The sequence below is a fragment of the Hippopotamus amphibius genome, chromosome 4, assembly GCF_030028045.1.
Source record: "Hippopotamus amphibius kiboko isolate mHipAmp2 chromosome 4, mHipAmp2.hap2, whole genome shotgun sequence".
In the NCBI taxonomy this organism is placed as follows: domain Eukaryota; kingdom Metazoa; phylum Chordata; class Mammalia; order Artiodactyla; family Hippopotamidae; genus Hippopotamus; species Hippopotamus amphibius.
The window spans coordinates 119,548,716-119,561,781 of NC_080189.1; the positions used below are offsets into that span (position 1 = coordinate 119,548,716).

Below are 13,066 nucleotides of genomic sequence, written 5' to 3' on the forward strand. Positions count from 1 at the left end.
TGGGTACCATTCAGTTTTAACTGCAATCGTTCAAGTCCCAGCCCTAATCATTTGGTGAGGTTGTCATTCATCCTTTCTAAACCCAGTGGCAGTAATGTTAGGAAGAAAAATGAAATGAAATTTCAAGTATCCTAGCACGGTGAGTAAGAGAATCTGCAGAGTTTTAAAGCACCGCAGGAAACGTTAACACAATTACAAGGGAAGGTTGTGAATGCATTTCATTGCTTTGAGAAAAGAAAATATCTTTTATTCTTTACGAGTGATTCATGTGTATGCTTTGGGGCCTTTCGATCTGGGACTTTGGGCATTTCCTGTGTTGGGCATCCCGTCAATTCCAGTCAATGTCTCATTCTTTTAAAGTCAGTTGTTTCTAGTGCCTGGGATTCTTCTAGTTGACCACCAGTTAACTTCTTTCTTACCTGGTAACTAAATCTAACCCTAAGAACAAAATTTTAAAAATAGGAAAAGGACAGGGAGTGAAGTTCTAGAGTTATTTCCAATCAGCCTAAGCAGCCTATGCACTCTTGAGAATTTAATCATTTCCAAACTGAAGAGCCACTTGTAGGTTTGACAGGAAGCATTTATTTGCACAGCTCTACTTTGTGCTCCCTTGGACGTCAAGGTTTTAAGGGCCCTTCAGGTTGAAAGTGGACAGTCAGTAAAGCGCTAAGTGTTCTAAGAGCATCTGAAAACAGTTGAAATTGTTCCATGCAGCCATGTGTCTAGAGTACCCATTAACTTTCAAGTTGCAGCATTAGGAAATCAGAGCATTTCTGTAGCAACCTAAAATCATCTGGTTATTTGTCCAGAATAGAGTTAGGTTTGGACTTGCAAGATAACATCCAGAAAAGAACACCCAGTTAAATATGAATTTTAAGTAAGCAGTGAACCTGTTGTTAGTATATCCCAAACATAGCGTGGGACATATATATATTAAAAGCACTTGTTGTTTACCTGAAAGGCAGATTATGCTAAATATCTTGCATTTTTGTTGGCTAAATCTCGTAAACGTGGACTGCCTCCGTGTTTTGAAATTTGTACACAAATTCATACAAAATACTAGAGTTCACTTTTGAAAGAAATGCAAATTCCAGTTAATAAGTACTTATTCGTTAAATTAAGATTTAGAAAACCCACCATTATTATCTTAAAATATTTATTTCTATTAAAGGCTTGCTCCTTTTTCTTTTAAATCTGGTGAGAGCATTTAGAGGCTGGACTTTACATCTTTAAAATGAGGAAAATGAAATAAAGATTGTTTTACATTGAATGGTATCCCCTTCCTTTCTAGATGAAATCTCCTATTGTTGAATTGTGTAAGTTCAAGTGGGCTTCTCTGTGGCGGGGACATTGCTGTTTTTCCTGGATGTAAGTCTTGGTTCAGTTTTGAAGGAATTGGCAACATGTTGGTTTAACTACTCCAAGGGCCTTCAGGAAAAAGCAGTTCATGGAAGACAATAGCCATTCTTCACAAGACAGGCTGTACATAAAATGGAAATTTTTTAGGTGTTCATGGCCCATGGGTACTGGAGGGTTAATTGAGATATTGTTCTCTGAAAATTGGTTTGTCATGTAGCAACTAGAAAGCAGGATTCAGAAGCTGTGGTTGTGGGGGAGGTGGTATATTTAGGGGTTTTTTGGGTTTTGTTTTTTGGCTTTCGTCGCCAGTTTCAGGGAAAACAGCCTCTTATTAGTGGATATACTGTTGAAATATCTTACAGTTAATCAGCTGTAACGTGCAATTACTTTTTGTGTCCTTTACAGAATATTTGCCAAATATTTGTGTTTCATTTCTTTAACATCTCTGTATTATACAGAAACACAATAAATAGACGGTATAATGAAAAGAGGAAAACAATTTTATAGGAATAATCAAATGTATCCATAAAAGGAGAATATTTCCAATATAGAGAAACTGGTAATGTGTTTTGTTTTAAGATGATTCTTAGTTATTAACAATGGAAATAAGGAAAGTTAAAGAAAAAAATACCTGTTTTATTTCTGAAAGCATGGAGTCCTAGCAAGTCAGAGAGGGAAGGGGTCTTCCAGGTTATTTGGTCCAACTCCTTTATTTTACAAATGAAGAACTAGAAGCCTAAAGATGAAGTGACTTGTCCGAGGCCCCACAGCGAGCTCAAGGCAGAGCTGGTACTGGAACCCTGAGGGCCTCATCTTTGTCCTTCCCACTCTCATCACAGGGCCATGGGAACAACTCAAGCCACTGCAGACCTCTGGGATGCAATCAGGGACCTCAGGCTTTGGTCACCCTCTGGTCGTCACTACTGTGGTGCCCTCCAGGTGGGCCAGCCGTCAGAGGTGTGAGAAAGTCTAGTGAGAGATGGAGGCAAGGCCATTGTGCTGAGGACCGTTTCCATTGGAAACTCACCAGCAGAAGTTTGTAAAGTCCTAGCAGTTGTCTGATGGAGGCATCGTTCCTTCCCAGGTGATGCCTGGGAATTCACCTGCCTCTCAAGCTGCACTACAAGGAGAGGTACGGGAAAGGAAGAAATTTAGATGAAACAAATGTCCTAACTTTGCCCTCCTCCTCTCGACTCCATTCCAGATTATAAATCTATGGCCCATTTCCCAAACTCCAACACTCACAAGTGCTTTCAGAGTCAGGATCATTGCAATCCACGGTCTATTTGCAAGGAGGTAGGATGCTACAGAGTGATGGGAAGTGGGATCAAGTTAGACTCAAGTTCTAGTCCAGACCTCTCTGTATCCAGTATGTGAGCTTATCTTGTTTGTCTTGATTTTCTGTTTGTAAAATGACATCTGTTAATGTGCTGTTTAGAAAGCATTGTTAACCTCTTAGGAAATACAGTAACATGGTATTGAACCCAGTTTTCTCTTTTGTAACCAGGAATCAAGCAATCTTGGTTGCAACGATGAGAAAAGTCTCTCTTTTGGCAGTTGACAGCCTAGGGCAGCTGCTGTCTTATACTGGAGGCTTTCTTGGGGCTGTTGATGCCAGTGGAATTAGGGCCTGTTGATCTTAGGTGGATGAAACCTGCACCATGGTACCCACAGGAAAAGATGCTCCACATTCCAGATGTACAAGGATGGGCAACTCACAAGGCTTGTATTATCTTGTAGGTAGACCTGGGCCTTCTACGCTTCATCACTGCTGTCGGGACACAGGGAGCTATCTCAAAGGAAACCAAGAAGAAATACTACGTCAAGACTTACAGAATAGACATTAGCTCCAATGGGGAAGACTGGATCACCATAAAAGAAGGAAATAAACCCGTCGTAAGTTTGCCTGCCACCTCCTCCACCAAGCCAGTCTTTGAAATGGGTGATCAATTTTCACTTGCTTGTTTGGGAGCTTGCTGTCTGGCCTAGTTTATTCTTGAATTGATTTAAAATGAAAAGTGCAATTAGAGGTTTAAATCTGACCAAGGGGTCTCATGTTCCCAGATCCAGAAGCCAAAAGGAAATTATACGGATGTTTCCAAGAAAAGTCAATACTGGCCAAATTAAGTCAGACTCAAGAATCACTTTAAACCTCCCACGAGGATAAACACCGTCCTCTTAGAACCTCTGGAGTTGTTTTGTTTTGTCTTTCTCCCTGTGTTTCCTCATTCTCTTTCGTAGATTGATTCTTTCTTCCTCTCTGTAATGGGCTGGTTTTAGAAGACTCCTTTTCATCTACCGTCTGCGGCTCACAAACTAATTTACAAGTGTGTTTGGCTGCTTCTGTGCGAATGAACAGAACGAAAGGTGTTCCTTTAGATCCCATAAACCACACGCCACCTCCTCACCACTTTCTGTCAGAGGCCACACCATGCACTGCCCCCCAGGCGCTCTGCCCCGAATTGTTTGGAACTGAGATGTGTTTCTCAGCCCACTGTTTATTTGAAGTTATGCTTGCTCTGATTTACTAATCAAAAGATTTCAGAAAACTCGTGCTTGCCATCTCCCCCAAATTAAAAGCTTGCCCTGGAGGCCGAGTGAAGCGCACGGAATTGGAGAGAATAGTAGCAAAGATCCTGGTTAACTTGGAATCCTGGGTGCGGGAAGACACCAATTAACACGTCCTTGTCTCCCTTTGGAGCATCCATGGCCTTGATTTTCTCCTTCTGGGTCTGGAACTGAGAAAAGCCTCCTGGGTGTGAAGTGAGCGGGCTATTAATTGCCTTTGATTAGCTGCGAAGCCCCCACTTTCACTTAGGGTGGGCAGGAAGACCGCAGACATAGGGATGCAGCTGCACTGTGGGAGGAAAGTTCTAGGGACAGGCCAGCTCAAGGCCACCATCTAGCCCTAAAGGACTTGGAGCAGGTCCTCCATCTGGGGAAGAAAACCCCTCACCGTCGCTATTGGCGGCAATCCAGTGAGTAAACTTGACCCTGAGTGTGGTGACTTATTCCTGCTTGGAAGTCGTTTATTGATGGCATACTTTGGTTTCAAACAAACAAAAAACACGAATGCCAAGGACACACTGACAAACAGAAGAAGAGAGAGTGGGGAGGGCTGACCCCGGCTTTCAGGCCATCTCTTTAATCAATGAGCGCTGTCTCTCCAGGACGCCCTCCTCAGCCATGGTCCGCAGTTGTCTGTGCGGCCCGGGTGTGGATGTGGGGGCGCACATAAGGGCCATAGGACTGTCTGACGTGCACGCAGCTCACTCCAGGTCCACGACCAGGGTCACCTTGGCACACAGAGGGCCTTCCAGAGTAGGGGGCAGAAAGAATAAAGGGTCAGCAAAGACCTGGCATGTGTCTGGGCCCTTTCACTGAACCTGAATGAAATCCCTCACATCCACCTGGAGTCCAGCTCTCGTCGCCCATCTGCCTTTCTCAGCACTTTGGGGCCTTTCAGCCACTGCCCTCTCCCCTGCTTTCCTCTGGGGGCGTTGGCCTACATACCTCAGCAATAGTGGCCTTCGACCACCAGCAGTCCAGCAGCCCTCTCTATGTTGGTGGCATGTGTGTGCTTACCTGGTTTTCAGCAAATGTAAAATGTCGCCAGGGTGAGCCAGACCACGGTCCCTCCCTGAGGTGGACCCGCCGGCCCTTGAAACACTGGTTTGGGAAACGCTGCTCCTTCAGGCAGGTGCCCGTGATTCATCGTCACACAAGAAGGCTTCCACCCAGATTGCTCCCCAGAGAGATTTGCTGAAGTAGCACATAAATCTAAAGCGCTTCGCAGGCTGGGATGAATTCTGATATTAAATTGTCTCCAGAGAGTGTTCGGGCTAACAGCCTGCTTAGTAAAGTATTTGAGCACCTCCCGTAGAGCTAAAATGGAGTAAGAACTCCAGGCTGACTCTCACGAGCCTCTTCTTCCAGGGGCATGGTGGTCTTCCGCCTTGGACTTATCTGGGAAGGTGGCTGGAAGTCTCTGAGCCTCTGATGGCCCAGTGACGCTCTCCTTACACAAGGCCTGTGACTGAGATATGGTACTTTTACACGGCTGTCCCCACCCGGAGCTGGAGTAAAATCCAGGGAAGCGGAGGCTTTCAGTCCCACCTGAGACAGGTCACATGCCAGAGGGTTCCACGTGGCAGACGGTCCCTGTTCCTCAGAGATCTCAGCGGAGGACACTGCCGTGGCACCGTGCCCAGGCCGAGTGGCTCAACAGATACTTGTGGGAAGCGGTTTCGTGACTGGCACTCATTACATCTGCAGTTACATGCCTCATCTTTCTTAGAATAAAATGACTCATTTTTAAAACTAGAAACAGAAGCCCTGGGAAAGCTGATTCTCCATGACATATCATTTATATCTCAGTTTTGATTTTGACCACTAACACATAATTTTACCAATAACCGAAGAAGATTAAAGTCCTTCGTTAATGTCAGGGATAAGATCTCCCATCAAGAAATGGAGCTAAAAGGGAGAAAGCTCCTTGACCTAGTGCTGAACATAACCTAGAATTTTCAAAAAGCCAGACCCTGCATTGAACTCAGAAAGCACTCCTTTGGGTGGTTCCTGGGAAAGTAAAATAGTGAGACTTCCCATGAAATGTCTACAATATTCTGTATGTCCTTCTGATAATGTTAATAATTTTCCCACTTTTTTAGATAATAGCGTGGTATTCTTTAACAAATGCTATCCTTGTAATAGCACTTTCGGAGGCTCTAGCCTCTCAGATAATTGAATCGATGATTAGGACAACATTCCGTATTAGAAGCAATTCTTTCTGATTGCCATCATTTGGAAAGATAACATGACAAGTGATTAACACGACCTCAGCCGTGGTAAACAATGAGGAAATTGTAAATAATTTGACAAGCACTTGTGAAAACATGATTCTGGATTTGTTTTCAATCCAAAATGTCTGTCATTAAAGGGCCCTTCCTTTTTCCATCTAGATCTTTCAGGGGAACACCAATCCCACAGATGTCGTGATTGGCGTTTTCCCCAAACCCCTGATAACTCGATTCGTCCGAATCAAACCTATGACTTGGGAAACTGGCATATCTATGAGATTTGAAGTGTACGGCTGCAAGATAACAGGTAAGATTGAAGATCACCTGGTTTTGATTTATGTAAACTTTTCAACGTAGGGAGAGTAATTTAGTATAAATCAGGTCAGGCGTTTTCATTTGAAAGTTAAGAGTGTATGCTTTGGATTTAGACAAAAGTGAGTTCAAATCCTACTGGTACTGCTCACTGGCTTATTTCTTTAGGCAATTTACTACCTTTCAAAGCCTTAGTTACCTCACCTGGAAAATGGGCGTAATCGTGTACAGCAAGCGGGGTGATTGTGATAATGGATCAGCTAGGGCAGCTATCCCTAACCTGTTTGTCACCAGGGACCGGTTTCATTGAAGACAATTTTTCCATGGACGGGGGGCAGGGGGGGATGGTTCAGGCGGTAATGCGATCGATGGGGAGCAGCAGATGAGGCTTCTTTTGCTGGCTTGCCCTCCGCTCACCTCCTGCTGTGCGGCCCGGTACCAGACCATGGCCCGGAGTTTGGGGACCCCTGAGCTAGTGGATATGAAGCACTTACACAGCCTGGCCTGTGGTGAATTTTTACTAAGTGATGCTTTTCCACTAGACTTCAAGCTCCAGGAGGGCAAGTACCTTCCCCGTCATCCTTTGTCTCTGGGTCCTCACACTGACTGCTACTTAATAGATTTACAATAAATACCTGTTGCGTGAAATGTTCTCCACCTCCATTGTCTTTTTAATTCTGAAGTCTAGAGGTGGCCTCATCAGCTGCAGTTCAGGAGGAGTTTAATTTACCAGAATTTCTCCTTTTACTCACTAACTGCCCTGACAACTTTCTCTTAGGTTTTGGCTCAGTATACGTCTATCTTTTGTTGAATGAATATGCTAATATTAGAAATCAATTTTTCAATATTTTTCATTTTTGAGTTTGTTTCTTCTGACATTAAAAGGACTTTAAAAGTCTCTGTTAAATTTGGAACAAGTAGGTGGATTCTATTCACTTGAGAGATGAAGATGAGATACTGGGCGATTAAGTGGCTAAAAAGGTAGGCAGGTCAGGACTGATGGGGAGTAAAAGAAGGTCCTGTTAGTCTCACTGTATTTCTATGGTGACCAGTACTGCTTTTACTTGTCCATTGATCTTTCTCTACAACCAATCTGTATTCTGAAGTAAGCAGCAGTCACGTTCAAATTCCTTTCCATTTAAGTAAATACGCTGCAAATTTTTCATTAAAACCTCCATAGTAAGCTTAAAACTTCAGACAGAATCTGTAACTGATTCAACAAAAAGTAATTAAAAGTGAACATTTAAAAATCTGCGAACTATCTTTCATATGATGTTAGTATACATATTAAGGGCATTTAATTTCTTGTTGCATGAATGCCAACACTATTGTTTTTATTTTTATCCTTTTAAGTATAATTATTTTTAGAGAAGGAAAATATTGACTTTTGAAGGAAAAAAAAATCACCTGGGCAATTTTCCATGAAATTACAAGCAGTTTGAAGAAGAGCTAACTAAGGAGGGAAAGAAAGAAAAAAAAAACTACATTTGTTTACAGTACAGTCCATTTTGGAAAGTAAAAACTGACGCTTGATTTCTTCGCAAAATTTTATTTATTTCCATCCTAGAGACAGACTTGTTTATTGTTTTAGAATCTAAACATTTAGAAATTTCAAGTCCCTGGAGGCAGGAACCAGAGGGAGGTGGAGAGGGGTTTGGAGGGAGAAAAGGGGCAGTGAAGGGTTAGCTATAACCTTGGCTGCATTCTTGTTCAGCAGTTACATGAGAGAAAGTTCTAGGTCATTTTCAGAGCATTACAAATGTGAGAGGCTACCCATAAATTCATAGAAACAAAGCCATCTGAGGGCAGGGTGGAAATTTCTAGCCCATTCCTTTCACCTAATTTCATGTCGATGAACCAAAAAAAAAAAAAAGAGAGAGATAAACTTCATAAGGACTCCAAGCACGTTAGTGTGAATTCTGAATTTCTGACTCTCCTTTTAATTAAACAAAATACTTGTTTAAGCCTGAACTGCTTTTTCTCATTTTCACAAGGATTTTCCCTGAGAGGTAATTTTAGAAGCATGAGTCTTCACACGTAAACAAGATCAATAATTGGATTTTTAAAAATAAAGTGACCTAGTTATTTAAACAGAGATCTCTAAAATACCATGTTTTGATATTTTCACACATATTCTATTTTACAACTATTTTAAGTAGCTTTTTTTTAAATTACATACTGCTACTCTCTTAATCATGATCCTTAATATATTTTAGATACTTTCTCTCTAGTAAGATAGCAACAACCTCCAAATAACTGATCAAGGCAGGCTTTTGGGAAGGCCAGCATGTCATAACGATGGTCACACAAACAGAAGGTATGCAGACACATTCAGGCTTCGCTCTGGGCTGTCCACTTAGTGAATGAGTGACCACGGACAAGACCCTCGGTCCCTCTGATCTCCATCTCCTCGTCAGTAAGATTAACTTAATTCAGCTGTAATGAAGATTAAGTGAAAGGCTATTTATAACACTTGGCTTAGAGTAAGTGCTCACCAAACGGTACCCAGTAAATTACATGGTTCATGGTACTCGATAAATTGAACCTAGAATAGACCCCAACAAACAGAGCCCCTAATGAGACAACGATATCAGTGTTTTCTTCTTAATTACCAGAGTAGATAATTTTCATCTTTTAGAGGCCAGGGCCCCCTCAGTGGAGACTGATGAAAGAAATACAAGACTGTAGGGCCCCTGGGGGTCTGGAAGATGCTTGAAAGCAGGGGCCCTGTTTGTCTTCTTTTCCATGTGTCCTGTGTGCCTGGAGTAATATGTGCTCAATATGCTTATTTTTCTAATGAACGAATCAGCGAATGGATGAATTGCAGTTTCATCTATGTCTTCCAATAAACAAGTGCCTGGATTGCAAAATTTCCCCCTTTCCTCTTGAGTAGGCAGGCCCCAACTCAATCTGGATTTTAAAAAAAAAAAAAAATTTTGAATTAAAAGTTACCATGGAAATACATCACTTAAGTCCAAAATCTCCAGAGCCCCCAAGTTTTAACCCAATTTTTCTATTCATAAATTATTTTTTAGAAATACAGAAATCCTGGAATAACCAGAGTATACAATGGTGGGTCACCATACAGAGAGATCAGGAAAACAAGATTGGAGCAAACCATCCTGCTTTGTAGGTGATTGACAAAGGGGCATTTTCATTATTTGGACAAGGCAGGCTTCATCATTTTGGCAAAGCTGGAAACTGGTGAAAATGCCCTTGGTGTCTGAGAACACACTGCAAACCCTGTTGACGTTTTCATTAACCAGAAGTTAATTAACTGGGGCTTCTGCACAGGTCAGTATGTTCCTGTGTTGATTGGAGTTTGCAACGATGAGCTCAGGCTCCACAACATCCAAGAGGTACCTTCTGAGTCATCTCGGGAAGATTAAATTATGCTCATTCAGGTTCACCCATCAAATGCAGTTATTACCTCTTCATTCCTTGAAAACTGGTTAACTGAGTATTTGATTTACCAGTGTATCGGGTTTTCCCGTTAAAGCTCAGTTCATAGATTTTACTGGAAAATAATATCAGTGAAAATAACCACTGCCAGAGGGGAAAGGAGTTGGGGATGTGAGGGGGAGGCTGGAATAGGTGAAGGAAATTAAGAAGTACAAACCTCCAGTTGTAAAATAAATAAGCCACAGGGATGATGTACAATATAAGGAATGTGGCCAATAACACTATTGTAAAAACTTAGTGGGAGGTAGATGGTTACTAGACTTATTGCAGTGATCATTTCCTAATACATGCAAATGTCAAATCACTCTGTAGTACACCTGAGACTAATGTAATGTTGTACATCAACTATATTTCAATTTAGAAAGAAAAGAACCTCCTAATTCCTATCACAGAGCTCATTTCTCCCTCCCATCTAGGCCCGGTTTTAAGGTTTCTAAACAGGGTTGCCAAGTGAAATAAGGAATGTCTAGTTCAATTTGATGTAGATAAATGAATAACTTTTTAGTGTAAGTTATGTCCCATGCAATATTTGGGACAAACTTATGCTAAAAAATTATTTGCTGTTTATTTGAATTTCTAATTTAGTTTGGCAACCTGTTTCTTGTGTCGTTGTTTTTGTTTGATTATTTGTTTGCTAAATCTGGCAACAGTATTTCCAAAGGATTTGAAATGGAGCCAGGCTAACGAGGGCACATCTGAGCCGACCTACCGTGGCCAAACAGAGCTAGATCCTGGCATCTCGTTCAAACCTTAATTGTAAGAGTAACTTTTCTCCTAATCGTGGCTAAAAGTGAGTCACTGGTTTTCAGTCAAAGGCAAATCAAGGACTTCCTAGGTGGTGCAGTGGTTAGGAATCCACCTGCCAATGCAGGGGACACAGGTTCGATCCCTGCCTGGGAAGATACCACATGCCGCAGAGCAACTAAGCCCGTGAGCCGCAAGTACTGAGCCCATGTGCCGCAACAACTAAGCCCATGGGCCTAGAGCCCATGCTCCACAACAAGAGAAGCCACCACAATGAGGAGCCCACGCACTACAATGAAGGGCAGCCCCCGCTCTCTGCAACTAGAGAAAGCCGGTGGGCAGCAACAAAGACCCAACACAGGCAATTTAAAAAATTAAATAAATAAATAATTTTTTTAAAAAAAGGCAAATCAAGGTGCCTCTTCCTTGATCTTGGATGAGGCCAACTTGCAGAAGGAATGCCCATCTGACAGCCCAAGGGCTGTGTTGGCGGGATGCGGGCTGACATCGCGAGGCTTGTGGATTCGAGGACTAAGCCCTAGCCAGCTCTGCATTAGAGAGGGATATTCATCCAGTAAAGGTTCAGCCTTCCTTACAATATTCAAGTTAGTTGTGTTTTTCTCCAAATGGTAACATCTGGTACATATTACCAGCTAAACATTTTCTTTACAAAAGCCGGTTTTGAATCAGACAGGTGTAACCACAGTGACCAAAAATGTGACTTCTATTTTTAACACTATAATTTCCTAGACCCTCAGTGAAATCATTTTTGTCAACCTTTTTATAATCCCCATTGAATTTATTCTTGGTTTCCAGATCCCAGCCTGGAGCAAACACTGTGGCTGAATTACAGGAAAGGATGCTTAGGGAAAATGAAAGCTGCCTTTTATTGTGTTAATAAGCTGATTCAGTCAACAAATATTTATGGAGCAAATACCGTGGATAAAGCTGGACAAAACGAGTCATAGAAAAGTTTTTAATATGATTTGGTTTACGCCCTTAAAGAACTTAAAACCTGGGGAGGCAAGTGGAAACCCAAGGAACTGAATGTGGTCAGTATATATGAGACATGCAGGTGGAGAGCTGGGAAGAGTCCCAGAAAAGGAAAACCACGTCTAGTTGGAGAGTTCAGAAAAACTGAACATATAATGTAAAATTTGAAAACAGGTCAAGATTTTAAAATAGTGGGAAGGACAAAATGATGGGGAATTCTTTAGTGGTGGGAACGAAATGAGAGAAGGCCCACAACTACCACCACCACCGAGGTGAGGGAGTCCTTCATTGTGGAGGGGCTTGCAAGGCCATGGTTTGGAAGACCTAGCACGCTGGGTAGAAAGCACATGCATAATTCATAGGTGAGCAGGCACTGAATTTTGGGGTGAAGAAATGGCATGATCCGAACTGTTCCAACTCAGGTGAAAGTATCTGAATATTTCATCCTTAAGGGTGAGCTGACAACATGGACATAGCTTAATTGCACTAGGCATATACCTCTCACTTATGATGGTTACATTTTAGGCTGAATTTTGATTTATGCAGAGTGGAGTTGTTTCAGAGAAAAATGGGTTCTCCTTCCTGGCATGTCCTCCATGGAGATGTATGATTTGAAACGAGAATAATTGAAGTGTTGAACATTTTGTTATTAAGCCACCAATCAATTAATCAGTGATGGATACTCTCCTTCTGCTCAGAAACTCCTTGGGCTGCTGTAGAAAATATAGAAAGAGCTACCATGCCGTTCATTGCCTTTGAGGAATTTATAATCTGGCTCTGGACACAAGACTCCCAATCTTAAAACATGGAGAGAATAGCTTAATGCTAAGCCCTGTGCTGTTTCCTGAATGTGCAGTTGTATTTCTGAGGAGGGAGAGTTCAAGATAATGGCTAGAGTTGTTTGAGACGTTTTCAGGAAGAGGTTTTTTGTTTTGTTTTGTTTTTTATAAATTTATTTATTTATTTTATCTATGTATTTATTGGCTGCATTGGGTCTTCATTGCTGTGCACAGCCTTCCTCTAATTGTGGAGAGCAGGGCTACTCTTCATTGTGGTGCATGGGCCTCTCATTGCAGTGGCTTCTCTTGTTGCAGAGCACGGGCTCTAGGCGTGCAGGCTTCAGTAGTTGTGGCACGTGGGCTCCATAGTTGTGGCTCACGGGCTCTAAAACACAGGCTCGGTAGTTGTGATGCACGGGCTTAGTTGCTCCTTGGCTTGTGGGATCTTCCTGGCCTAGGGATCGAACCCATGTCCCCTGCATTGGCAGGTGGACTCTTAACCACTGTGCCACCAGGGAAGCCCAGGAAGAGTTTTAAGCTAGGTTTGAAAGTCTAGGCAAAACTTACCCCTGTCCACAGGAGGTAAGGGGGCAGCAGAACACTTTGAACAAAGGCAGT

At 42.3% G+C, this 13,066-nt stretch overlaps 1 protein-coding gene across 8 annotated transcripts in view; it reads left to right on the top strand.

Moving 5' to 3' along the window:
• NRP1 (neuropilin 1) overlaps positions 1–13,066 on the top strand; it is a 139,629-nt gene that overhangs the window by 91,532 nt on the left and 35,031 nt on the right. For all 8 annotated transcript variants that reach the window (XR_009053215.1, XM_057731954.1, XM_057731953.1 and 5 more), the window contains 2 exons: positions 3,100–3,255; positions 6,321–6,465. Coding sequence is in view for 7 of the 8 variants with exons in the window: in XM_057731954.1 (XP_057587937.1) it covers positions 3,100–3,255; positions 6,321–6,465 (301 nt within the window). In the remaining variant the exon portion in view is untranslated. The remainder of the gene's footprint in view (positions 1–3,099; positions 3,256–6,320; positions 6,466–13,066) is intronic.